Below are 27,634 nucleotides of genomic sequence, written 5' to 3'. Positions count from 1 at the left end.
TGTGTTAGCAGACCTCCCTCATGGGGGTCTTAGCTGTGTTGAGGACAAGTCAGATGACGGCATCTTTTTTTTTTTCCTAAGAGTTTACTCATTAGAGCACGCACGCACACAAGCAGGGGGAGCAGCAAGGAGAGGGAGGGGGAGAAGCAGGCTCCCCACTGAGCAGAGAGCCCGACGTGGGGCTCGATCCCAGGACCCCGGGATCATGACCTGAGCCAAAGGCGGACGCTCAACCAGCTGAGCCTCCCAGGCGCCCGAGCAGCTTATTTTTGTTTAAGTCTTAGAAACACTTAGAATGAAAGCCACATCACCCCGTCAGTATTTCAGACGCTGGTCACTGCCGGACCCCATTGGTGTGCAGAGGCACATCCCCCCACCCCCTGACCACACACACACCGGCGGAGCGTGGTGTCCGCCCTACGAGGGGAGACCCTGGCTTGCTCCCGGTGCTGGAGCTGGAGGGAGGCCCTCTCTGCCTCTGGCTGCCCCCGGAGCCGCAGAGCTTGCTTCCCCTGCCAGGCCTTCTCAGTGGCTCAGCCCTCTTCCGAAGAAGTCTCTTCCTCTTCTCATTAAGCACACCCGTTTCTGTGCCATCCGGGCTGCTCCAAGCACAGGGACAGCTCTGGTCCTGTCTGCTCCCTGCACCTGGACGGTCTCCAGACTCAGTCCCACGTCCTGCGGCCTGCACCGTTCTGCCTCTTTGTTCCATGCCCGTGAGAGACAACCCTCGTTTCGTGTAAGAGCCAGACGGGCAGAGAAAAAGCTCATCATCCCCAGGTCATGGTGACGCTTGCCTTTTCCCCGCCTCCGTGCAGTTCTGAAGCCGCCCTGGCTGTGACAGAGACCTCTGCCGCCTCAGCAGCAGACGCTCGCATAGTGCAGGCTCACAGGCACATGGTGGGATTTCGGTGACGTCTTCCCTTGGTGGCGCTCGGCTTCCCCATCAGCGGTACCTCAGCCACGGTGACTGGTGTGTGTGGAGGCACCCAGTAGGCGGGGTACCTTCCCTAGCGGCCGCGGGGCGCACGGAACAGGAGGCGGTTTGCAGCCCAAGGCTGTGCCGTTGGAGTGCAGGGGCGAGGGGCTGCGGGGAGACGTGCTGGGCAGGAGCCTTGTGCACACCGGCCTGGCCGCCACCTCTCAGCCCCAGGGCCACAGGTCTGCCTCTCCTGGAGGGGGCTGTGATGAGCCAAGCCCGGAGCCGTCTGAAGGTCTGCGGGCTCTTGGCTCTGCCACCTTTGAGGGTTGAGAAGAGGCCTCTACGCCACGTTGTTGTGACTCCCAGGGTCAGATTCTCTTGGCACCTGCGGGGACTGTGCTGCGCGGGGACAGCCCCCCGAGGTCCCGAGGTCGTCTCTGGCAGGGTGTGAAGGGGCCGCCAGCCTTCATCTCGAGCAGAGGCTGGAAGCAGCGGTCACGGTCCGGTCGCACAGGGCAGAGCCGAGGCCGCTTTCCTTTGCCCGTGTTGGGGGGCGCTGAGGTTCCGCTCGTGGAACCCGCAGGGAGGGAAGGTGGCAGAGGTCGTCTGAAGATGTTCCCTCCCCTGTGCGGTGCTGGGCCTTCAACACGACGGTTTTGCTGTGAGTGAGGGGCACCAGGCAGAACCTCCAATTTTAACTGCTTGCGGTAGAGATGGCTCCGTGGCAACAAGTCAGACAGGCCCGGACCCCAGGGCACTGCCAGTCCCTGCCTCCCAGACGCGGTGCTGGGCCGGTCGCAGCCCTGCCAGCGGACGGAGGGGTGAGAGCCACACGGTGGGACGTTGGGACAGGCACACACAGCATTTTCAGGGAAGGCCGCGACCCAGCAGTTGGCCCAACGAGGGCACATCGGGCGGGTGTGAGGACCGTCCAGTGCAGCCTTCTCGTGCGCAGCAGGGACAGGGGACGCACAGCCGCGCACCGTGGCTGGGTTGCTGGGCTCAGTGACCTGAACGCAGTGCAGAGCTTCCAGCACACCTTCTATGCAGGAGGAGCCCGTGTCCTGGGGGCTGGGGAGGACAGGAGCCTCACAGTGGCCCCCGGCAGCCCACGAGCCACCAGTGACCACCCTCCGCTTGAGGAGCTTCCCCCGTCGGTCTGTTCGACTGAATTAGCCTGAAGCAGCCGAACCCCTGCTCCAGGATGGCCGTGGGCCACTTCCCGCCCTGGTGCTCGTGCTGGTGGCGCGAGGAAGCACTGTCGGTACCAGGACTTAACCATGCGGTCGTTCGTGAAGGGGTTGGGGTCCGACCCAGACCCGCACTCCCTCGGCCTTGTGCTGGATTTGCGCCCAGGGATTGGTGCGGTCCAGAGGCTGCCTTACCCACCCCCCAGGCTGGCTTTACGTCAGGGCCCTTGGCAGGGTGCCGCCAGAGGGCGGTGGTGGCATTGGTGACCTGCCAGGCCGAGGTGCTCCATGCGGGCAGGTAGGGCCCGGTGGATAGGAAGAGACGGGGTGGTCAGCCCAGAAGCCAGCGGCGTGGAGTCAGTGGCTGGAGTAGAGCTCAGTAGCCCCGGGGTGGAGCGTTGACCCTCAGCTCCTGGAGCAGCTCCACATGCCCTGCGGCTGCTTTTCACGGTGTGGTGAGGTGTGCGGGTACCGGGGTGGGTCCCTCTACTTGCCGCGAGGATCTGGTACACACGCAGCCGGAGCGGCTTCCCTGGCCCGGCCTGGCCCGGCCCAGCCGGCTGGCCACCGCCGTGCGCTTGTGTCCCTGGGGCCCTGAGGTTGTGCGCTCGCGCTGGCCACCACATCAGACACCCGGGGCCTTCAGGCGGGTGACAGGGCTCGGAGTGGCATGTTTGCCTCCCCTCTGACACTGCAGCACTCAGTGAACGGCCGGGAACCTGGCCCCGAGGTGCCTGTGACCTGCTGACGGTGAGTAACTGAGGGCAGAGTGCGTTTGCCTCCCCTCCCGCTCCCGCGTCCGCCACGCCCACCGGCGCCAGCGCCCTTTCCAGGTGGGGGGCGCCTCTGCATTCCGGAGGCTGCGGGTGTCTACAGCTGACACCCCACCTGGCACCATGCCCGACACGGCACCTGCCACCCACCCCCCGCCCAGGCACCACAGCGGACTTGCCGGGCTGTTGCCCCTGTGGCAGAGCCTGAACTGGTCCGAGTTTGACTCGGGTGTGCTGGTCACCTGCTGTGTGCAAAGCCTGGAGTAGCTTCCTAAGGGACGTGTGTGGCTTTCGAAGGGCTTCCTCTGCTTAGAGTGGAGACGGGGTGTGATGACCAGGAGAGCCCCTTGTGGTTGCGGGAGGTCTGGGGGTGTGAGGGTGATGGCTTTTGGAACAGAGCTTTGCAGACTATAGGTGGATATTTTCGTTTATCTGAAATTCAGAGTAAGAATTCTGGTGGTATTTGGGGGTTTTTTTCTTTTTGTTTTTTTGTTTGTTTTGTTTTTCTGGTGTATTTTGGATCAGAATACTCTACCTGTTTATACTCAAAACCTACCGTGTTTTGGTGAGGTCATTTCAGCAACAAGTGATGGTCTCAGCCCCACTTGTGGGAGGGGATGGCAGGCCCACACCTCCACTGATGGCTGTCCCCTCTTCCCGTGTAGCCTGTGGCCTGGCTGCGGCAGACTCTCCAGTCCTGTCTCTACCAAGTCACCCTGTCCTGCGGGGCTCACGGCACTGGCTGCCCCTGAGGTGCCATCTTCTCCCACGTCCGCCCCATTCTGCTCCAGAGTCCCACACTCGCTCATGTCCCTGCCTTTCCTGAGAGAGGGGCTCCTGGTGGTCGTCCACCTGTCCCCAAACCTGAAAGCCGGCTGCATGGAGGCGGCCTCAAGCGGGTTTCCCTGGGACTGAACGGTCTAAGAGCACTGCCGGGGTACATCATGGGTGCCTTTGGGAAAACCGTTCCCGTGCGGTCAAAACGTCACTGGAAGCCTCCCGTCCTGCGAGACTCCCTGGGGCAGGTGCCTTCTCTCGTCCTCCCTTCAGGCCACCACTCCCTCTCCAGCAGTGGACAGGGGACGGAGTGTCCGTTAATGGCCACTGCTAGGTTCAAGGGCAGGCAGTGGGACAGAGCGTTTCCTTGGTGGGTTAGTTGTGCACCAGTGGCAGATGGAGAGGTTGGCAATGGGGTGTCGGGACCCTTGGCGTGAGTCTGGTGGCTGGGGGCTTGTGTCGCACATCTGTGTGGCAGGGCTGGGACTCCCACCCGGCTCGGTCTGACACAGAAGGCCACCCTCTGGTCCCAAGTACCGCAGCCCCAGACCGCAGCCAGCGTTGGCGGTGCCTTGTTGGTCGAGCGCGTTCTGGAGACGGGGCCGGACATGCTGCTGGCATCTGCACTGAGAGGTCACCCCACTGGCCGGTCCCCGGGCTTTCTTCCCTGTCTACTTTGTCGCCGGAGTTACTGCTCAAGGACAGGTCACCACACCACAGGGTTGAGGTGTCCAGAGAAGAGGAGCAAGTTTGGCTCAGAGAGGAAGGCACATGTGGCGCTTGCACATGCACACGTGCACACGGGGTTTTTCTCAGTAAGACACCTGGGGCCACTTGCCGCGATGGCACAAAGGCCTCACATTGCCAGGCTCGAGGAGCAGATGAGCAGGGATAGCCATTCTCTTCTGGAAGCTTCCTCCTCTCAGAGGGAGGGGCTCCCCTGACTGGCCCCTTGGGTCACCACTCCACTGAGTGCGGCAGCGGCGAGCACGCGGGTCTGAGAACCTGCTACCAAGCTGTGTGCCTGTGAGGGCTGCGCTGCTCGGACAGGAAGCCCTCTCCGGGCGGTGCCCAGGCCCCGTGTTCCCCCGTGTTCAGGGCCGGGGTGAGGGACAGAGGGAGACAGGGAGACAGAGGCTCCTTGGGGAGCAGGAACCACCAGAAGGATGAGAGCGGCTGTGTGGGGTGGGGAGGCCTGCCGCCAAAATGCGACCTCCGCTTGCAGGGACTTTCCAGCGAGCTCTGGTGAGGGCGGCGGGCCGTCGAAACTGCCCGTTTCGGGTTGCGGGGCGGTGGGTGTGCAGCGAACAGACATGCCGCCTGGACTCCCGCTTACAGAGATCCGCGTGTGAAAGCCCCCCGGGTCTTGGTGGCAGGGGGCTCGCTGCTTCTGTGGGGACAGCTCACAGGAGGGCAGGTTCCCAGCCTGGCCGGGGGTGGGGGGTGAGTGACGGGAACCAGGCGCCACATTCCAGCCGCTGTCCTCCTGCCGACTCCCTCCTCTGCAGGACTGGTGTGAACCAGTTTCTTCTGCCTCCAGCGCCAGCCAGGCGTTTGTCCTCAGCCAATTGGGAATCACCTGGAGTTTTATTCGGAGCACAAAAGAAGGTCAGAGGGAGGAGGCCCCGTGGTGGCGATGGTCCCCCCCAGCCCCCACTTTCCGGGGCGGGCTGGGTGGGGCCCCTGCTGCGGCCCCTGTGTCTCCGGGGCTGCTGGAACAACCTTTCATTTCTGCGTTTCCTCGGCAGGGTGGGCGGAGAGCGACGCTGTTGATGGGAGGGCTACCCACTGTCCCGCGTCCCTGCGGCCGTCCCTGTGGCCTGGCTGTCCCAGCGCCCTGGGCAGCACGCTGTTGGCTTTTAAGCCTCACTGCCACCTCAGAGGGGCTCCTTCTGGGCCAGGCCCTTGGTCACTGGAGGCCTGGACGGAGGCCAGGGAGAGCCCTGGGCCAGAGCCACTCCCCAGATGCAGGGGATCACTCAGATGTGCTGGACAAGCCCCACAGGATCAAAGGATGTGGGGGTCCAGGGTGTCAGCTCATTGTGTGCTCGTCCTGAACCAGGTGGGAGCTGGGAGGCCGCCTTCCCTTCCCTTCCCCCACTCAGGAGGCCTCTTACCCTCCAGTAACGAAGGCAGCTGTCTTTCCAGGTAGACACGCTTTCACCCGTGTCACAGGCAGGCCAGGCTGGTGGGGGAGGGGGGCGGGGATGGCCTGGACCCCCGGGTCCTGGATCGTAGTGGGTGCCTCAGCTGTCAGGTTTCGTGCGGCACAGGGGGCTGTACGTCGGCGTGAAGGCAGGTGCCAGGAGAGAGCCCCACGGCCCGTCTACCATCAGCTGACACGCTGCACATGAGCTGGAAAAGTAAAAGCAGTAAAAGCTTGACTAACAAGTTAAAACATTTTACAGTTGTTATCTGGACACAAAGGCACATAAAGTGTGCAACTTCGTATTGGACGGTCATCCCACTAATGGTTTGATTTTTGAGAATGACCTTTTCTGAATACAAAAGGAGGAAGTTCTTCTCGTAGAATGATCTAAACGTTTCACCCGGCTCCCTCCAAAGCAGTTATAGGGAGAGACCAGACTGCCCCACAGGAGGCAGTGCGCCAGGCCTGCACTGGTGACAGGCTTGTGACCGGTCACTCAGGGGCCCTGAACAGCTGAACTGAGCCTACCTGAGAACGTGAGAAGGTGGTGAGGACCCGTGCCGTGGCCTCAGTCGCATACGGTCCACGGTGCGGTGCCCGCCACGCCCCGGCCCAGCTGCTCCGGATGGCATCCCGGTGGCTCGTCCTGGGATGGCGAGCAAAGAAGTCAGCCATGTTGGTCCCGGGTCTAAATCGTACTCTTGGAGGAAGCGCAGACACTGAGGGAAGACAGCGTTCCTGTGTCTGAACTTACTGGTTTCCGATCGTGCTCTTCCCAGAGGAGCGTCCCTCAGCCTTCATCTCTCTGAGCTCAGAAACGTGTTTTTGAGACCTCACATCTTTGCATGAGGTGACAAACTGCCGTAGTTCGTGGTGTTCCTGTAAATCGCAAATGGGACCTTCCGAGCACGGAATACCGAGGACAGAAGGACAGACAGAACCAGGATTGCGATACCACAAGGCGGTTGGGAGCAGCGGTCACCCCGGTGACGCTCTCACTGCCGACAGGTGACGGTCTGGGTGTCCTTAACCGTGTGTTTCGCTCTCGACAACAGACCTGTGAGGGTTATTCGGGGCTGTCCTCCCCTCATGGGATGGAGCACAGGAAGTTGGGTGACTCACCCACGTGTGGGAGCTGAGATCCAAGTTCTATCCCGGAGCACGTGCCCCCGGCGGCTCCTAAGCGGCCCTCCTGAGTTAGGGGCGAGGCTGCCTCCCCAGCGGCCAGTGAGGGAGCACGGCAGCCTTCCACACGCGAGCCCTGCACGCCTTCCCAGGGCCTCATTCTGTCTTGCGCTTGGGAACACAAGCACGAGCAAGGCCAGCCCAGGCCCCCCAACACTGCGCCCAGCCTCTGGGTTTGGAGAGACACTTGGAAGGCTCGGTCCCCCTCAGGTAGTCCCGTCGGGGCAGCTGCAGACCCACAGACAAGGGCCAGGAGCGCCGGTCTTCCGGATAGCTGGGCCGGGACAGACAGGCTAGGAAGGTCTCTGTTCCCTGCATCCCGGCCGCCCACCGTGGAAGCCGTTACGGCTGTGGAGTGCTGCGGCCTTGCGCCTGTGGGGCTTTGATGGCAGGGCCACCTCGCATCTTCTGCATCTTAGGGCCGGGGGAAAGGGGCATCCCGGGGGCCCCACCCTGCAGGGGTGCGGTCAGGCCGTCCGATGAGGAGTGAGTCGGCCCAGCCAGCCTGCCCGTGGGCGGATATAACTGGGACGTGGCTTGCCTGCCAGGAACACTGTTCTTTGGGGCTAAAATTGAGTCCTACGTCCTAGGTGAGCCATGGGGTAACGTGAGTTCCTTCTTTGTCTTTAGTCATGGGACATTTTTTTCCGAAACACCAACGCTGGAGCGCCGCCAGGCACCGCCTACCAGAGCCCACTCCCCCTGAGCCCGGGCTCCCTGTCCGCCATGGCGCGAGCGCAGCCGCTGGTGGACGCGCAGCCCAACGTGGACAAGCTGGTGGAGGACCACCTGGCCGTGCAGTCTCTCATCAGAGCCTACCAGGTAAGGCTGCGCCCGCCAGCTGCCAGAGCCCCAGTGACGCGTCCTGGAGCCAGTGCGCTGTCCCTGCCCGGGAGCCCAGGGAGGCAGAAACGAACCGTGCTCAGAGCAGAGGAGCCGGGGACAGCCAGCCTGCCCCTGCCTGAGCACGTCCTTGCCCCCCGTAGCCCCTGCCCTACAGATAGCTCCTGTTTCTTTCCATAAGTTAACAAGAAAAATTCGTGGGCAGGGAAAAACGGTCCTTGCCAGGGTCTCGAGGGGGCTGCTGCTCACTGGGAGGGAGCAGGGACCGGCAGGGGTGTGCCCCGTTCTCAGTTGCCAGCACCCACATACGACAGTAGGAAATGAACCCATGGAGTTTGGGACAGAAGCAGAGCCCGTGGGTGCGTGAGCGGCAGGCTGGTGGGCAGGACACGTGGGGCTTCCCCAACCCTTCTCCACCCGGCAGGGAAGAGCCCAGAATTCAGACCAGAACGCCGGTTCTGAGAGAAGCTCTGAGGACAGGAGGCGAAATCGGGTCTGGGGGTTCCCTTCCAGGGTCCCGGGGCACCTGGGCTCCCCTGCCGCCACCTCTTCCATGGATCACGTGGAGTTCTTGTCTCTTCTGGGCGCACTTCCAGGAGACGCCACGGATCAGGGCAGGTGGCACGGGGCCGGGCAGTGGCCTGGCGAGTCGACAGACACCCTGAGCCACGTGGCCGGCACGGCCCTATGCTCTGGAGTGTTGTTCAGTGGGTGTTTCTGGAGGAAGGCGCATTTGGTGGCTCCTGACCGTTGCCTGGCTCGTGTAGCCTCGTTAAGTTCAGGCAGTCCCAGGTCCCCTCCGCAGCCGCCCGCTCTCACACCGCTAGCAGAGCCCTGGGCCAGGTAGCCAACGCTTGAGGTTGGGCGGGCTGTCTTCCTCCTTCTCCTTCTTAGCTCACATCAGATGCTGAAGCCTCTGTGCCCCTCAGCACGGCCTGCGCTCCCGTCCTCGGGGGCGCTGGTGTGCTGAGCTACACGGCCCCACGCGGGCGTCAGACCCCAGCGGGCCCCGCTTGGTTTATCCAGGGAAACTCAAGGATCCCCCGAACTGCCAAGTTCACTGTGACCGGAGTTTATCTCTGTTTACAAGCGCAAGAGCACTTTCATGATAAAATATTCGAAGGCTTTTTTTTAACTGATTTTGTTATTTTGGGTTAAGGTTTGACCAAGTGTGACTTTTCCCCCCCAACAGCCCGCGGGTCCTGCTTAACCACTGCTTGTGTTATTGCTTCCAGGTCAGGGGTCACCACATTGCAAAACTTGATCCTCTCGGAATTAGTTGTGTAAATTTTGATGATGCTCCGGTAACTGTTTCTTCAAACGTGGGTGAGAATTGATCTGTAAACGCTAATTTTAATGTAATTTTACTTTTTTTTACCCCTTCCCTCTTTTTTTTCTCCTGTCCTTTTGTGTGTGTCCCCCTCCCTCGCTGGCCCGTCCGTAGATACGAGGGCACCATGTAGCGCAGCTGGACCCCCTGGGGATTTTGGACGCCGATCTGGACTCGTCCGTGCCCGCTGACATTATCTCCTCCACAGACAAACTTGGTGAGGGTCTGGGAGCGGCCAGCGCCGCGCTGCTTAGCTGCTCCGGTCACAGCTGTGACGGCCAGGACGTCCTCAGACAGAAGGGAGAGGCTCTTAAGTTTCCTTCATTCTGATCACTTGAAATTTAGCGGGTTTGGGGCAAGTTACTTTTATCCCAGCTTTTCATTGAGACTCTGTGAGCTCAATTGTCTAAGTCTCAAAATTGGAGAGTACAACTCGGGCAGACCCAGTTTGTGACACCGAGAGATGACCTCCCGGGCAGGCGGGTCACATGACGTGCCAGAGGCCGGCTCTGCTGGCTTGGTTTCCAAATCCCAGTGTGGCATGGCCTCTGCCTGACGCGGCCTCGCTCTGGACTGTCGTCACGTGCGGTGCTCTTGGCGCACGGCATGACCTGCCTTTAACGGGCGAGTTCCAGAGTGCGCTGTGCACTGGGTGTCGATTCCCAAACGCTGGTGATCACACTGAGGAAGGAAACTTTGGAAGGCATCCCGGCGCGCGGGGAGGTGCGTGGTGCTCGGGCAGTTGCTGCCCCGCGTCCCCGCTACCTCCTCTGCCACCGCGAAGCACACGTAGGTGCGGCTGGGCTCACCCCGCGGTTGCTTTCTCAAGTTAATCTGCTCTCGGTCACCGTGCCGCTAACCTGTGCTGAGATGACTGATCCGGAAATGGCCAGGTGTCCACCAGACGCACCGTGCATGCTAATAAAACTCACGATTGCCTACCTGCCTAACGCTGCTCTCCGCGAGGGGACAGAGCTCACCTCCTCGAGCACTGGTCTCTAACCTTCTGTGACGCCCCAGCACCCCGTAGACGTCGCTGGGCTGTGGTGTGGGTGGCCAGGCTCCAGCCGGGTAAGGCGAGCTTTCAGACCGCGTCGGCTCCAGGGTCCGTGTTAGCTAGCGGTCTGTCCCTGCCGTCTTCACTGGAGGGACGCTGCCGGGGCTGCTTCCCCTCGCTTCCTCCTCCCCGTGCAGCCCCAGCAGCACCCCAGCCCCGTGCAACCTGTGCTCGCCTGTCCTGAAGCCCCTCGGCGGCCCCCCAGGTGTTGAAGTTGGGGCCTCTCTCCAGAGGGGGTGAGGGCCTCTGGCACCACGACCCGGGAGGCATTCCGACAGGAAGGGGGCACAGCAGGTAGGGGGCGGCCTGTCCCGCCCTGAACTGCAGCACCGCATAGGCACCTTCATTATGAGGGCACCGCTCTGGTGGTCCTGCGCGCTCACTCGAACTTCAGGGAGCGGGGTGTGAGGCTCTGCTCTGTCCCGCGTTGAGACTGGTCAGGGCAGGACAGACCCGCAGCCCACAGGCGCCGGCAGAGTTGCTCAGAGGTCCCCCGACGCTCCCAGCCCAGCTAGTCCGGGCAGGCTGGGACACCTGGCCGTGCTCCAGTGTCCCTGTCCCGGTGCTGGTCGAGGGCAGAGGCAGGAGTGGGAGCGGGGCCTCTGTCATGCTTCCCACTTCGCTCCCGGCCACCGTGGCCTCACTCTCCTAGAGTAGTGTCCCCGAGCATTTGTGGTGCACCAGGACAGCCACACAGACGTGGCCCCAGAGCCCCCTGGGCTCCTTTGAGGAAGAGATGCTGCCTCTCCTGGCCAGGAGCCCGCCCAGAGCAAGTCAGGGGGCAGCCCGTGCTCTGCAGAGGAAAGTGCAGTTTCATCCTGAGAATTTGAAATGGTTGTGATGAGTTCTTTCTTGAGGTGTAAAAGCGGAAATAGTGAACCTGCAGGAAAGTAAGCTTGGATTGTGTCACCTTTGGTGCGTGCACGTCTTCGGGAAAACAGCCGGCCCGCTGCTCGTGCACGTGGGTACTTCTGGGTGCTTCCATGCCCCTTGTCGCCTCCAGGTCACGGGCCTGGCCTCAGAGACAGCTCCGCTGGCAGGAACCCCGGCTCAGGATTTGTCGCACCTCCTCGTCTGTGAGGCTGTTTGAGAATCAGACTCCTTAGAACGGTGCCTGGAGCGTCCCAGGCCCCGCAGAGCTGCGGGCTCGTGCGATTCCAAGCAGACTTTTGAGCCAGGCAGCTGCCAGGCCGTCTGGTGATGAGGTGAATTCAGAAACCGAGGGGCGGAGCAAGCAGCCCGGGGCCACCCCCGAGTTGGTTGGTGAGGGAGCCCCAGAGCTGCGGCTAGAACAGGGTAGCCTCCGTGTCCCCTCGTGCCTCCTCTGGGCTGACCTCCCCTTCTCCCTCGGGGTGTGGGCACAGTTTCTCCATCCTCTTGTGGGGAGCCCAGGCTCAGGAGATGCTCGCTCCGCACACGTCTGAGAGCATGCTGGGCTGCTGGAGAAGCAGGTGGGCGGAGGGGCAGCTGTGGGCAGGCGTGTGAGCCCAGGGCTAGCAGCCGCCTGTCTCCAGGGCCTCAGACGCTGGTCTACAGTGCGAGCAGGGCTATGTGCTCCCAGGTGTTTGTGTGAAGTAGTTACCGTTAAGGTCTTGGCCTTTGACTGGTTTGGAGAGGGTTGGGAATTGCAGACCTAAGTCCCTACCCTGCTGTCACACGCGTCTTCCTGGCCCCCGAAGTAATGGTTGGAGAGAGAACTCACGGGCAGGCTCTTACCTGTCACAGCAGACTCGGCGGGTGTGCAGGGCTCCTGGGTGGCCGGGATGCTGGGGTCACCAGCAGGTGCACACACAGAAATACCGCCTGCCACCGGTGCGGCAGAAACCTCGAGGACTGATGATTGTCATTGAGATTTTAAGTTTAAACCAGTGTTTGTGCAGTTTCTCCACTGGCCTGTGATTGGGTGGATGATCACTAGGAATGGGGACGCCTTTTTCCCAGGATGTGTGTTGTCAGTAGCCAGGTTCCGGCCGGGCCCCAGAAACGTGGCCTCGGATCTGTACCGTGTTTTCCTGTCAAACCACACCCGTGGAGGAGGGTGGGGAGCACGGACTCGAGATGCCTGGGCACACATTCCTCCTCGCATTCCTCGGGAGGTCCAGACGGGTTCGGGTTTCCTAGCAAGGCCTACCTGGTTGGCCCTAAATTAGGGTCGGGGTATGGGTCTTGATGGAGAGCTCCAGACAGAGTCCTGCAGGGTCGGGGTCATTGCCGTTTCCACCACGAACAAACTGGACGCAGTCACACCCATGTCGTGTGCAGGCAGGCACGTTCGTTTTGCTCGCATGGGAAGGAGCTGCGCCACCACCACCCTCCACTGGTCTGGGACGTGCAGAAAGGTCCGATCGACCTGCCGCCCGTGTCCCGCATTCACGTGCGGCGCGTGAATTAGATTCCAGCTTTGATGTCCCGGCGTTGGCAGTCTGGGTAGATGCGTGCTGCACACAGTGACAGAGGTCGCGGCCCTTTAGTGTGATGTGAGGTTTCTATACACAGGGGAGCCTGGAACAGATTGTGTCAATCACAGGGAGGAAACCCGGGTGCCCCAGGACACCGAGGAGCTCCAGGGGCTCGCTCTGTGGCCGCGCTGGCTCTCCTTTGCTGGTCTGGGGCTCCTGGTCAAGTTCACTTCCCAAGACACCTCTGTCACCGTGAGCGCCGTGTCTGGGTAATGACAGCATGCGCACCTTCACGCTCACTGTCCTCTGAGCTGTTGGGCAGTCGTCCCATCGCAGCACCATGGCAGGTAGCGTTTAAGAGAGAGAAGTCAGGAATGTGGTGAGGGTTACCAAAACGAGACCCAGAGACAGGAAGTGAGCAAATACTGTTGGAGGAACGGGCCAGTGGGTGTGCTGGGCACAGGGCTGCCACAAAGTTGTAAAGACCTAAAACTTGTTAAAAAGCAAAAAACCGAACAGGAGAAAAACAGAAAAGCTCCGAATCTGTGAAGCACAACAGAACAAGGTGTGCCTGTGGCACGGGGCCGATACAAAAGCCAAAAATCCTAGCACCACTCTGACCATGTCCGTGGGTTTGCTTGTTCTGGCCTGGCCGGGGCTGTGCTGTCCTGCTGTCCTTCTAGAGCACTCTGTGTCTGCCACAGCCACTTCTGCTCCCTTGACGTCTGGGGAGAATAACCAAAAATAGAGTTGATCGTTAGCTTTCCTAATTTTGGAGTGACATGGAGCAGTTCACTTGACTCTGTGGGCTGCCGTGTGCTGGGGGTCAGGCTCATGCCGAGCCAAGGTCACAGGGGTCATGTCACGCGGAGGCATCCTCCCGGACGCCCAGGCAGCGCGGGGCCACCGTGTTGGAATCCTACGCGCTCATGTCTCCCGCAGTGTCGCACGCACATCCGGAAGGACTGAGTGGGTTGCAACAGACTCCCGTGTGTTCTCTGCAGACGACACACGCGCACTGGCTGTTCCTGTCTTCTCTTAGTTCTTCCAGGAAGTACAGATCCGAATGAAAGCATCCACCAGTACCCAGAGTGAATGGACGTCCGCATTTCAAGACATTCCTCGTGTGGCCTGTAGAGTTTCTGACAGACAGGGCTTGCTGGCAGTTCTGTTGGGGCGGAGCGTGGTCCTTTGTCTTGGTTCTGAGGATTGAAGGAGAGAAAGGAACATTGTTTCTTCTTGCCCTTAAGCAAAGCGTCCAGACTTCTGTGCGGAACTTGGATGATCTGTTGTCTTAAGAGCCGCCAGCTCTGCGGTCCTTGCTGTGTGCTGCTGTCCCCACGGGAGAGGGGGAGGGGGCTCTGCACTCCTGGTGACCGTGAGCACGCCCCCCACCACTCAGCCGCCAGTCCTTGCGTGCCCTGCCACCATGACCCTCTCCGATCCTAGCCCCCGGGCTCATGCTCCTGAGGCACCAGGGACAGGAGAAGGAAAGTGCTTTGTGTGCCCAGACGGACACCCTGGCTTTCACCAGTGGCCCGGAAGGCATCCAGGAATGGTACAGGGCCCTGAAACGTTTGCCGCAGGAGGACCACGGGCAGCCCTCGGGCGGTCCTGCACAGCTGAGCTCCCTCCTGGTTCTGCCTTGTCACTGAGGACCCACCTCTGTCCTTCAGAACCCATCAGAATTAGGGTCTGGTCCATACCTGCTGCTTTGGTTCTGAGGACGGTCTGCTAGAAATTAGGCCTTTCCATTTTTGTTCCCTAGTTTTGTCACCCCGAAGTGGGCTAGGTGGGTGGGTTCGACTCCCCAGGAGAGCACTGTGTCAGCCCTTCCTTCAGGACAGGGAGGCGAGGAGGTCTTCCCCGTGCAGGGGAACTCTCTTGGTTACCTCATTCCGGCTGTTCCTGAGCAGCGCCCACATGCACCCAGTCGCTGTCGGCCCCCCAAGCCCCACCCTGTTCCCCTTCAGTGTCTGTCTGTGTGGCGGTGTCTGTCGCGCCCCCCCCCCCCCCGTGACCGCGGTGACGGTGCAGGGTTGGGATGTCCGGGTCTGGAACTAACTCTCGCTGTCTTTTTCCTTCTGCGCTCACCCACGCCACCTCACTCTGCCTCTCAGACCTTGCAGTGTTCAAGGAACGACTCCGAATGCTAACCGTAGGAGGTAGGAAAATAACGCGCCCTTCACCTCTCCGGAGCTGAGGACCTCATTTGAGCAGGATGTGCAACTTTTCCCAGCATGCCATTTGGGGAAAGTTGACTGTTCTTGTCCTCACGTGCGTTGTCCCGTCACTCCGCTGTCACCCAGCAGGGGGCGCCACTTCTGTGTCATTTCTGTTGGGTCCATTCTCCCCTCCCGTGTGTCTCGCCGCTGCTTTGCTGAGCTCTCCAGCGCAGGCCGCCTGGAGCTCCTGCCCAGCCAGCGGGGGCGGAGGCCACGCGGCATCTGCATGTCGGCACACCCTCTCTCTCCTCCACCTTCCGTGCTGTGCCTTCGACTGGGCTCTGGATTCTTTCTGGTTCTGTTTCCGGGGCATTTGGGACGAGATTCTCTGTTGATCTTCCCATGTTTGAGGAACAACTAAAGCACTGATAGAAACTTACTTCATGACGTGAGGAATCCTCAGTGACCCGTGGTTCTGGGCAAAACACTTTGAAGAATCCAGAGTGAGGGCTGGGGTCCATCTGCCTGTTGTCACGCCCCCCGTGGCCAGTCTTCCTTCCATGCCAGGTGGCCCTGGGCGGTTCTCTTTTTCCTCCATCTCACCACAGCTGTGAGACCCCAGTTCCGATGACACTTTTTGTTTCACGATCACTGTGGGCTCATAGGCAGTTGTAAGAATTCGCAGAGATCCTCGTGCCTTGAGGCCGGTCCCATGGTGGTGACGTCTTGTAGACCATAGCGCATCCCACCCGGGTGCTGGCCAGGCCGGTCGGGGCCTTCCTGTAGCCTTCCTTAGCCACACCCGCCTTCCCTCCATCCTCCTCCCATTCAGCCCCGGCAACCACGATCCTGGGCTCCGTTTCTGGAGCATTTTTGGCAGTGCAAGGACGTTATGCAGGTGGGACCACAGTGTGTAACATTTGGGAATTGGCAGTTTTCAATCAACCCAATTTTTCTGGGGTTCAAGCCAGGTGGGTTTGTAACACTGGTTTGTCCCTTCTTGCTGAACAGAACCCTCCCCGTGGGTGTCCCACACGTCACTGTTCACTCATGGACCTTGGCATTGTTCCCGTTCTTTGGCTAATAGGGTCTTTTGCTGGGCAAAATTCTAAATTCTGACGGAGTCTGGTTTGTCAGTTTTCCCTTCTATGGATTGTGCTTTTGTTGCCAAACCTAAGAATCCGATGATTTTCGTCTACGTATTTTTCTTTTTTTTTTTTTAAGATGTATTTATTTATTTTAGAGGGAGAGTGTACATGGGGGGAGGGGCAGAGGGAGAGAGAAGATCCACACTGAGTGCAGAGCCCATAGCCCAACAGCAGACTCCTTCTCAGCCACCCAGGCACCCTTCTATGTACTTTTCTAATGGTTCTCCAGTTTTGCATTTTACATTTAAATCTATGATCCATTTTGAGTTAATTTCTGTATAAAACCTGAATTTTAGGTCAAGGGGGTTTTTTTGTTGGTTTTGGGGTAGTTTTTTTGGCTGTGGTTGTCCGGTTGCCCCAACACCTGGAAAGTTTGTCTTCCCTCTGTTGAATTGCTTTTGCATTTTTGTCAAAAGTCGGTTGGATTGACTTGCACCAATCTGTTCCTGGATTCTCAATCCTTTCCCATAGTCTCTGTATCTGTTCCCCCGCCACTGTAACTCTCTTGGTTACCCTAACTACTGAGCTTTATTTTCCTGCTTCGGAACTGTTGTGGCTGTTCTAGGGCCTTTCTCTTTCAGATGAGTTTGAGAGAAGGCCTATCTGTTCACACAACAAGTTGCTGACATTTTGGTGACAGCAGTGCTAAATCTATAGACCCTTTTAAGAGAACTGGCATGTTTACTCCATTGCCTCCCAATCCATGAACCTAGTATGCCTGTCTGTTTATTTAGATCGTTTTTTATTTCTTTCACCAGTTTTTTGTAGTTTTCAATGTGTAAATCCTGGAAATGTCATGTTAGATTGATACCCAAGATTCTTTTTCTTTTTAATTTTAGTGTCTACATATCATTACTAATATCTAGAAATACAGTGGATTTTTGTGTTCATGTTGTATCCTGTGGCCTTACTTGAGCTCACTTACTCTAGGACTTTTTTTGGGGGTGGGAGGGGTGTAGGTTCTGTAGAATTTTCTGTGTAGAGGATCATGTCATCTAACAAGAGGAACAATTATTTCTTCCTTTTTAACCTGCGTTCCTGTTATTCCCTTTGCATGCCTCATTGCCCTGGCGAGAATCTTGAGCACTGTTGAGTAAGAGTGCTGAGAATGCACATCTTCACCTTGTTTCTGATCTTAGGGGGAAAGCTCTCAGTCTTTCATGACCAATTTAGTATTAGCTATAGATTTTTTAATAGAGGTTCTTTTCAAGTTGACAAAGTTCCCTTCTATTCAAATTTTTTTTGCTGGTTTTTATTTTGAAGAAGTGCGAAAATGTTCTGCATCTGTTGACACAGATGATTTTTCTTTAACGTGATAGTATGGCGGACTACACGGATTAATTTTCAAATATTGAACCAACCTTGTATCGCTGGAATAAACTTCACTTGGTCACGGTCCTGAATTCTTTTTAAATATTGCTGCAACTGCATATTTCTTGCATCTATATTAATGAGGGATGTTGGTCTGTAATTTTCTTTTTTCATCTGTCTTTGCCATTCGTATCAAGGTAGTTCTAGCCTCATAAAATGAGTTATTGTGGTTGGGGTTTTTTTTTCCTTCTTTGTTTTCTATGTTGAAAGAGATTATGTGGAGCTGGTGTTAATTATTCTTGAAGCATTTGGTAGATTTCTTCGACAAGACCACATGGGTGTTTCTTTTTCAGAAGCTTTTTATTTAGAAATTCAATGTCCTTGATGGTTGTAGAGCTGTTGCAAATTGTTTTGTCGAGTAATGGCCGTTTCTACTGTTCTCCGAATGCTGTGTTTCATCTGACTTGTCAAGTGTACTTACAGAGGGTGGTTCACAGGATTCCCTTAGTATCTTGTTGATATCTGCAGGCTCTGTATTGCTACCCTGTTTTGTTCCTGATGCCTCTAATTTACGTCTCTGTTAGTGTTTTGTTTTATTTAAGATTTTATTTATCTAGAAAGAGGGGATAGAGAGCGCACATGTCTGTTGCGCGTGGGGGGGAGGGGCAGAGGGAGAAGGCGACTTCCAAGCAGACTCTGTGCTGAGCATGGAGCCTGACCCAGAGCTGATCTCACAACCCCGGGAGCATGGCCTGAGCTGAAGCCAAGAGTCAGCCGTTTACGTGACTGAGCCACTCAGGCACCCGGAGACTTTGCCTCTTCTGTAATGTGTGTGTTTACTGCTGAGATTTTCCTCTGGGAACTGCTTTAGCTGTGACACAGATTTTGGTATCATATTTTCATTTTCATTCAGTTCAGTGTGTTGATACCCTGTAATACTTCCTCCGTCGTTTATGGATCGTTCAGGAGTGTGTAGTTTCATCTCCAGTAATTTGGAGATTTTCCTTTTATCTGTCTTACTGATTTCTAGTCTAATTCCATTTTGGTTAGAGAATGCACTCTGTATGATTTCAGTTCTGCTAAACTTGTCGAGGAGTTTTTATGGCCCAGGAATTGTCTGTCTTCGCATATGCCCCAGGGCACTTGGAAAGAAGGTGTCCTCTGCTGTGGTTGGGTCCGGTGTTCCGTAAATGCCCGTTAGAGCTTGCTGCTCGGTGGTTGTTGACTCCTGTATCCTTGGTGAGTTTCTGTTTACTCTTTTTTTTTTAAAGATTTTTTTTTTTTTTTTTTTTTTTATTTGACAGAGAGATCACAAGCAGGCAGAGAGGCAGGCAGAGAGACAGGAGGAAGCAGGCTCCCTGCTGAGCAGAGAGCCCGATGCGGGGCTCGATCCCAGGACTCCAAGATCATGACCTGAGCCGAAGGCAGCAGCTTAACCCACTGAGCCACCCAGGCGCCCCAGAGTTTCTGTTTACTCTTTCAGTGAATTCTTCAAGAGAGAAAAGTTGAAGTCTCCAGCTATACTTGTGGGTTTCTCTATTTCTCCTCCCCCCACCCCGCTTTTTTAAGGTTTTGTTTATGTATTTGATAGATAGAGCCAGAGAGTACAAGCAGAGGGAATGGCAGAAGGAAAGGTAGATGCAGACTCCCCACTGAGCAGGGAGCCCGATGCAGGGCCCCAATCTCAGGCCCCTGGGATCATGATCTGAGCCAAAGGCAGACACTTAACCATCTGAGCCCCCCAGGCACCCCTGTGTGTTTTTCCTTCCTGTCCTCAGTTTTTGGTTCACGTTATTTGTAGTTCCATCATTGGGTGCATGCACGGCTAGGATTCCTGTCTTCCGGGTGGATTGACCTGTCGTCATGTAATGCTATTTCCTGTGTCTAGTAGTTTTCTTTGCTCTGATGTCTACTGTATCTGATAATAATACAGCTACCTCTGGTTTTGGTTGTGTTTAGATTTTTATTTTTTTCTATCCTTTTACTTTTAATCTGTCTATGTCATTACATTTGAAGTGGATTTCTTGTAGACAAGCATCTAGTGGGGTCCTTTTTTATTTTTTTTAATCCATTTTTCCAGTCTCTGTCTTCTAGTTGGTATATTTAGATCACTTATATTTAATGTAATTATTGATATGCTGAGGTTTAAGTCTAACATCTTGTTCTTTATTTTCTGTTTATTCTCTTTTTCATTTTTCTGCCCTCTTTCTCCTGATTTCAGATGGGTTTTTAAGCCTATATTTTAGAATTTCGTTTTTATTTTTATATAGTATTTTTGGTCATATTTTTGTGTTTTTAGTAGTTGTTTTCAGCCTTTTTTGTGCTTGTCTAGGTATGATATTCTTTATCTACATTTCATCACAATCTACTGGTATTGCTGCTTTATGAGTTCAAATGAAGTGTAGACAGTGTACCTCTCTCTCTATCCCTTTACTGTTTTCATTTAAAATAAAATTGTCTTAAATACTTTCTCTACATGTTTAGAACCACATCAGACCGTGGCATAAGTTTGGCCTCAACCATCAGCCCTAAGTTAGAAGACCCAGGAGGAGAAGGGAAGTCTGCTTTATTAACCTATTTTATTCCATGTTACTCCTCCCTAATGTCTAAGATCCCTTCTGATGTCACTTCCTTTCTCCATAGAGAATTTTCTGTAGCCATTCCTGTAAGTGACAGACTCTTTCCATTCCCTGCAACTGAGAATGCCTCCATTTCCCCTTCATTCCTAAAGGGCGTCATCCCCGGACACGGGGCTCTGGAAAAGTGTGCACCCGTGTTCCCCTGCACCTCGGCTCCTGATGAGAAACCCTCTGCCTTCAAGTGGTTTCTCCCTCCTTTTACTCTGGCTGCTTTCAAGATTTTTTCTTTGTCTTTAATTTTGAGCAGTGTAATTATGCCATGTTTTGGCGTGGTTTTCTTTGGGTTTCTCCTGGGGGTTCACCCTGCTTCTTCGATCTGTGGGTTGAAGTCTGGCCATATTTTAGGCATTTCAGCCATTATTTTCCAGGTCCCTTTTTTCACCTTCCCTCTCCCTCCTCCCCTTCTGGGATTCTTGTGCACAAACACGAAGGCTTTTGTTTTACGTTCCATGTCCCCAAGGCTTTCTTCATTTCTCTGTTGTTCACATTGGTTCATCTCTATTGTTCTGTCTTCAGGGTCCTTGGTCCTCTGACCCCTGCCTCTGCCCTCTACCCCACCTGCCTGCTTTAATTCGGGTGATTACATTTTGCAGTTTCAGACTTTCCCATTTGGTCCTTTCTGCATCTTCGGTTTTTGTAGACACTCAGTTGCCCACTGAGGGCTTTCTGAAGTGTCTGAGGGCGGCTGCTGGAGAGCCCCAAGCGGGTAGTTCCAGTGTCTGTGCTGCTGGGAGCTGGGTCTGTAGGTTATCTTTCCCCATTCAGTCTGAGCGATTCCTGGTTCTTGTTGTGAGGGATTCTTTTATGGAAACCGGGATGTTTGGGTATTATCAGACTTGGAATCGGACCCCGATGTCTGTTACAGCAGGGCCTGTCTAAACACTGCCATGGGAGGGAGGATCCAGTGCCCACGGATTCCACTGATGCTGGGATGGGGAAGTGGGCTGGTGCATCCCCTTCTTGGGGAGCAAAGTCTGGGCTCCCTGTTGGGCCTTCCCTGAAACCCCGGGATGGAGCTGGACGCTGGAGTGCCTCGCAGCCTGCAGGGGTGTGGCTGGGCTGCAGCGTGTACTGCATGTTTGGGCAGAATAGAGCGGTCATTGTCTGAATTCTCGGCCCTGCTCAGCTGCCCCTTTCCTGACCCTTTAGAGAGAGTGGCTTTCACTGGGGCTCTTTTTGGCTGTATCTGGAAGAGTTCTCAGGTTGCTTGCTCTTTGCCCCAAGTTTGGGGTCTGGGAGCCCAGAAGGAGATCTGGGGGCCTTGTTGGCTGGTCAGCCTTCTTCTGCACCATGTTTGTTTTACCTCTGGTGTCTGGGCTTTGTAGTTGCAGTTTGTGGGGCACAGTTAGGAATACGTCTGCTCCACCTTCCCGGAAGCAGGTGTCCAAAAGTCAGTTTCTTCTGTGACTGAAGAACGTAGCCGCAAGACAGCCCGGGACTGGTCAGTGCAGACTGACAGGGCGAGGAGCTGCGCGCGTGCTGGGTGGGTCCTGCCATGCTGAGGCTCTCTGGATCAGCGCATTCCCAACAGAGTATGCATGCCTGTTCTCATCATCTGGGAAAAATGCCCCCCACGTGATCCTGGCTGTCCTCCGTTAATACCACCAGCCAGCTGGTGAGTGCCCGGAGCCTCAGCAGACCTGTGTGGTGGCCTGTCCTCATTCTGGATAGAATAGCAGGAAAGGGGTGCGTGCCTTTCCCCAAGCCACTGCTGCTGACACTGCCCCCACATGAAAAAGCTAGCCAGGTTGCGTTTGTTTCAAGAAAGCCAAAAGGGTTTGGGAAATAGAATTTGCTTTTAAGACTTAAAAAATGTGTGCTAAAGCGTTAAATGCATTAGGGCTATGGTCCCCATGGCAGCTTGGATGGGAACACCTGGACTTTCCTGTGACCTTGACGGGGTGTCGGCCCTGGAGTGGGGCCTGCAGATACAAGATCTCCTGGGTTTTGCCTGCCACAGCCCGAGGCTGGCTCCCGGCCCTCTGTGCCATCACCGTTTAGGCCAAAACCAGGACAGAGTGTGACCTTGGCAGCTGGGTGTCCTGGGCTGTGGCCTGCTGGTGTCCGGTATTTTGGTGTGACCCCCACCGGCATGAGCTCTCAGGGTTGGCGGGAGCCCAGTCTGCTCTGTCGCCTGGCAGTCCTCCAAGCCTTTTCCCCATGACAGTCACCGTGACAGGAAACAAAACCATCGTGCCCAAGAAGGAGCCCTTCGCCCACGTTTGGGTCAGTTCAAGATCTGCTGTCGGAGGAGGCGCCTGCGTAGTGGGCACCGCGGGAAATGCTGGTGGCTAGTCCGTGGATGTGTGTTAGCGGGGACCGGGGGGCCCGCTGAGTACCCCGTGCAGGACGGGTGCAGACGGGTGGTTCGGAGAGGGGGCGGCCGCCTCCCCTGCCTCCGTCCCCCGGCTGCCATCCCGTCCTCACACAGGACGCAGGGCTCCCCCACGCCAGCTCCTCAGTCTCTGCCTGTGCTCCTTCCTGAACTACTTCTCCTTTGCTCTCCGATCCACTCACCAGTGCCTTCCAAGTCGAATCTGTGTGTCTGGGACCTCGCAGTGCATCTGTGTCTGAATTAGGATTACGGTGCTCAGGACTGACACACGCGTAACACGGATTTACTCTTGTTTAGCTGTGGTGCTGGCAAGATTCTCAGCTTCTGTTTGTTGTTCAAGTGTGTGTTTCTGGCTGTGAACTATTACTTATTTTCATGTATATCAGAGATTTTTATGAATTTTTTTCTCTTCTCTTTTCTCTCCTCCGGGGAATCCCTTCCCCTTTCCATAAACTGTGGCCTCTGTGTGGCTGTGCCCGTCTCTCCTCACCCTGCAGGGTTCTACGGCCTGGACGAGTCTGACCTGGACAAGGTCTTCCACCTGCCCACCACCACGTTCATCGGGGGGCAGGAGTCGGCGCTTCCTTTGCGGGAGATCATCCGGCGGCTGGAGGTGAGCGCGCTGTGGCGGACACGGCAGTGGCGTGCCCTTGCCGGAGCCTGTGTTGACGGGGCCTCCCGACGGGGTGGTCATTTGTCTTGGGACCCTCTCATTTAAAAGTGTAAGAAAGGGGAGCTTTTTTGCTCTCTTGTAGGTAAAAATTCATGCTTTTTATTTTTACCGTCCACCACAGAGGAGAAAGTGTCTCTGTGCGTTTGGGTCCCGTGGGAGCTTATCTCCGGCGTGGAGGTTCCCGGCGCCCGTGCTCTGCCAGCCGGGACCGGGCGCCTTGGGCTGCGGCTGGAGCGGGGTTCCCCACTCCAGACAGAGGTCTGTCTGCTCACCCGCCCTTCTGCTGTTTTCTTCTTTCCCTTCTCCTTTTGGGACCTGGTTTGCGTGGAGCCGCGTCACGGGGCTCTGCTGCCGGCCACCTTGTCCGGCCCCTCATCCTTAGAGGGTGGGGGTGTTGGTGCCCGCGCTACCCAGTAAGACACACGGAGGAAACAAGAACTCTGGAACGGGGCTCCCCAGAAGGGATCGTGCCGTCGCCCAGCGCGCTGCGGGGCACACACACTCTGGACTGCGGGCGTCACCTGGCGTTACTGGCAAGCCCCAGCTGCACGACTCCCGGTAGCGGGGCTCTCCGAGCCGGGCACCAGCACTGCTGCTCACACCCCAGTCCGGGACTCGGGGTTGATGAAGGGGGACCTGCTGCAGCCGGTGGGGTCTGGTCAGAATGCTCCCATGGCTGGCATCGCTCGTGGCTGTGGTGGCCTAGAAAAGTCTGAGTGTCTGTTGGGGATGTTGTCTTTAACTTGTGACGAGCGTCCCATGGTGTCAGTATTTCAGCTTGGCCCTCATCACTTCCCCACGGGCTGTTGGGGAAATGAGGACACTTGGAGACCTCGTGCCAACATGATGGTGTGGACGTGAGGAGGGGTGTGGGCCTCGGGGAGGGATGGGAGGGGTGGGCAGGATTACCCAGTGGACCTACCCAGAACCAGCGTCATCCTTTTCCTCCCTTCTCACTGGCCTTACCACTGACAGCAGTGTGTGGACCCGCTCTGTCCAGCGTGGCCAGCAGCCCCTTGGGGCCGCTGAGTTCCGGAAGCACGCAGAATATCCGAGTGACTTAAGTACCAGAGAGAGAATGTTTTGATACTTTGACCAAATAGAGTCTGAGAGTTGGTTCATTCATATTAGAAAAATGTAAATTCGCCCCATGGTCATGTCGTTTCTCTGGGACAGTAACGAGCTAGGGGTTCCCCTGCTCTGGACCCCAGAAACGGCACCCCTTGTAGACCAATCCCCTGTCCGTGTCAGTTCCCAGGGGGTCTAAGCCCCGCCCACAGGTGTCCCAGGCATCTGGGGCTGGTGTTGTCTGGAAAGCAGAGCTTGGGCTGGTCTCCGGGAGAGCTGGCACAGTGCGCTTGCCCCTCCTTCCCTACCCCTGCGCAGTCTCCAGTGGGGAGCTCAGCCCTTCTCCCAAGCCAGAAACCTTCCGGGCATTCTGGCCCCCTCCTCGGGGCACCTTCAGCACCTTCCTTCCCGCAGAGCGGAGCGGGGCTGTGCAGAGCCCCCTGCTTGACCTCCTCGGCCTTGGTCCCCGTGGCCCTGAGCCCGGCGTTTGGAGGGCCAGAGCCCGATGGCTCTCAGTTTCAGCCCAGGAGTCAGGCTCTGGCTGGGGGACCTTGGCTGTAGCTCCCCCAGCCCCAGGGTGCCCACGTCCCAGCCTGTGTGCTATGTTCACGGCTTCCAGGTATTTGGGCAAAGTTGCTGACCATGGTGTGTGCGTTAACACACGTGTGTGCACACCAGGTTGCTGGCGTGAGCCGCTGGGGCCGCGGGCAGGCTCGGGCCACTGGGAGCAGCTGGGGCAGGTGTGGCTTCCTGTTTCCTGAGAAGCTAAGACTCCGCCCCGGGAGAGGCCTGGCCTTTTCTCCTGGGGACTGAGCCAAGAACAAGAAAAACAACACACGGGGCCGTGTAACCCTGAGTCCAAGTCAATAGCTAAACTCGTGCTCCTGGTGGTGGACACACACTAGTGTCTCCTAGTTTCCCGCTAGCCCCTAAGTTGTTCAAGTCGGGGGAAATACTGCCCCTGGGGTACAAGGAGTCTTCTTCCTTTCCCTCGCCATCTCTCCGCAGAGACCTCCCCTCCCTTCCCTCTTCCCTATTTCTCTCCCTCCCCCATCGCCCCCTCCCTCCCTCCCCCGTCCTTTCCCCTCCCTCACCTCTTCCCTACTTCTCTCCCTCCCTCCCCCATCATCCCCTCCCTCCCCTCTTCCCCTGCTTCCCACCCTCTGTCCTCCCCCTCCCCCATGTCTTTTTTCCTCCTTCCCTGGCTGTCCTCTCCTTTTCCTCCTCCCTTCCTCACCTTTCCCTCCCTCCCCCTGTCCTCTCCCTTCCTTTCCCTCCGCTCGCTCCCCTTCCTCCCTCCCTCCTTCCCTTACCTATTCTTTTCCCTCCCTGCCTCCCCTCCCCTGTCCTTCTCCTCTGCTTTTCCCTCCATCCCTTCACCCTGCACTCCCATCCCACGCCCCTCCCCCCTCCTCCCCTCCCGCCTTCCCTCCCCTTGCCTCTCTCCCCTTCCCCCATCATCTCTCCATCCCCTGGTCTCCTCCTCCTGCCCTCCCCATTCCCCTCCTCTCTCTCCTCCTACCTTTCCTCCTCTTTTTCTCTTTCCTTCCCCCTCCAACCCTCCCTTCCTCCAGCTCCCTCTGCTCCCTCCTCCATCTCACTCCCCACCATCCTGCAGCACAGATTTGGGCTCCAGGAAAACCTTTTCAGGCTGGCAGAGGAGGGCTCCTGCTCACAGGCCCTCTGGCTGGGCCGTGTGACTTGTCCTGTGGCCCAGTGGATGTGGGACCATGAAGCTCTGGCAGCAGGAGCCGGTGCTGACTGGGAAGTCAGGAAGTCAGGGGGGATAGTCCGGCAGGCCATGCCGGCCCCCAGGCTTTGTGCACTCCCGGTTTGTCACCAAGATGTCTTCAGAGAGGCACCAAGGCCCTTCCCAGCCCCACTTCTCTTCATCCTTAGACGCAATCTTCCTCTCTTGGCCGGGATGCTGGCGCGTGTAGTGCTCGGTGGGTACGGTGAGCTCAGGCAGACCTTCCTTTGTTTCACGATCATGGAGCCACCTGCGGAGATGCCCGCCCCTGCTCCGAAGACCCGAGTGAGGGGTTCAGGGCACATCCCTGTCCTGCACTTGGCCAGCCGGCTCCATGTCTGTTGTGAAAACCAGCGGAGTACAGACGCACCCTCCGAGCAGAGCCTGGTGGTCTGAGTGCACTGAGTGCGGCTGCTGGAGATGGTTTGGGGAATCTCTAAAGCCTCCCTCTGCCACACCAGGGTGCGTCCTTCTTTAACTCCAGAGCTGATGTGGGGTTTGCTGTCACCCAGACAGCTGTGGGTGAAGGAGGACAAGGGGCCCTGGTCACCTGTCTCAGGAAGGCGCGGGCCCCTGCGAAGGCCCCACCCTGAGGCCAGGCGCTCCTGTGGCCTTCCTGTCCTCTCCCACTCTAGCTTCCTGTGCACTGAGCCCACACGTCCCACAGGACACATGGCCGCCTTACCAGCTGTCACGTGAGCACCGTGGGTGGGACACAGGTGCCCTGCTCAGGGTCCTCTGTTTTGTAATGTGTGCACTCACACTTCTGTGGGACCCAGGCCTCCCAGGAGGGGCCAATTATTAAAAGCAGAATTTAAAATCTAAACACCTGGGAGTCTTGAGTGGCCATTGGGCTCCGTCACACATGGGCAGCACGGGTCCCTTCTGTCTTGTGGCGCTGGCCACGGTCTAAACTTGAGGTCAAGGAAGCTAGCTTCCCAGAATCATCCATTCTCTGGCTGGTGCCTCCATCTTCCTGACACAAAGGAAAACCTTGGCCCCACGGTTCTTACCGTCACCTCCCTGCTCGCCGGGCTCAGCATGACCCACAGGACCTAGGCCGTGACCCGGGCCGCAGCTGGCCCCGTTGCCTTTGGAAGGGAGGACACTGTTCCCGCCAGCTTTTGGGCTGGGTGGACAGTCAACACCACGGGGGGAGCAGCCCTTGACCGGGAGGGGTGTGTGTCGCGCAGATGGCCTACTGTCAGCACATCGGGGTGGAGTTCATGTTCATCAACGACCTGGAGCAGTGCCAGTGGATCCGGCAAAAGTTCGAGACGCCCGGGATTATGCAGTTCACCAACGAGGAGAAGCGGACCCTGCTGGCCCGGCTCGTGCGGTCCACCAGGTGCGGGCCACGCGCACAGGGTGGGGCTGGGCCGCGCACTGTCCGGTCTCTCCCCGGGAGGGTGGGCAGCGGTGCCGGCCCAGGTGACATGGCGGTCCCTGGCCAGGTTTGAGGATTTCCTGCAGCGGAAGTGGTCGTCCGAGAAGCGCTTCGGGCTGGAAGGGTGCGAGGTGCTGATCCCCGCGCTCAAGACCATCATCGACAAGTCCAGCGAGAACGGGGTGGACTACGTGATCATGGGGATGCCCCACAGGTGCGCACCCGCCGCCCCGGTGACCACGCCCGCCGGCCCCCAGCACCCTGGCCTCGGGCTCACCCGCCTCTGTGTCCCAGGGGGCGGCTCAATGTGCTTGCCAACGTCATCCGGAAGGAGCTGGAGCAGATCTTCTGCCAGTTCGATTCCAAGCTGGAAGCCGCTGACGAGGTGAGGCGCGTGGTTTCTTCTCGAGACCCTCAGCCCCGGACTCCCCACCCGAGACCCTCAGCCCCAGACCCGCCCACCTGAGACCCTCAGCCCCGGACCCCGACCCCGAGACCCTCAGCCCCGGACCCCCCCACCCGAGACCCTCAGCCCC

The 27,634-nt window shown here is 57.4% G+C and overlaps 1 protein-coding gene across 4 annotated transcripts in view; it reads left to right on the top strand.

The window, feature by feature from the left end:
• OGDH (oxoglutarate dehydrogenase) overlaps nt 1-27,634 on the top strand; it is a 52,778-nt gene that overhangs the window by 13,284 nt on the left and 11,860 nt on the right. Inside the window, exons 3-9 of one of the 4 annotated variants that reach the window (XM_032875047.1) lie at nt 7,624-7,815; nt 9,281-9,383; nt 14,743-14,787; nt 22,718-22,833; nt 26,905-27,059; nt 27,166-27,312; nt 27,393-27,483. In XM_032875047.1, coding sequence (XP_032730938.1) covers nt 7,624-7,815; nt 9,281-9,383; nt 14,743-14,787; nt 22,718-22,833; nt 26,905-27,059; nt 27,166-27,312; nt 27,393-27,483 — 849 coding nt within the window. Of the gene's footprint in view, nt 1-7,623; nt 7,816-9,071; nt 9,163-9,280; nt 9,384-14,742; nt 14,788-22,717; nt 22,834-26,904; nt 27,060-27,165; nt 27,313-27,392; nt 27,484-27,634 lie in introns of all 4 variants that reach the window. The other 3 variants (XM_032875048.1, XM_032875049.1, XM_032875051.1) reach the window with 3 other exon arrangements.

Source organism: Lontra canadensis, unplaced genomic scaffold (genome assembly GCF_010015895.1).
Source record: "Lontra canadensis isolate GAN:19392208 unplaced genomic scaffold, GSC_riverotter_1.0 scaffold54, whole genome shotgun sequence".
NCBI classification, from domain to species: Eukaryota; Metazoa; Chordata; class Mammalia; order Carnivora; family Mustelidae; genus Lontra; species Lontra canadensis.
This window is presented reverse-complemented; position numbering and strand designations above follow the sequence as displayed.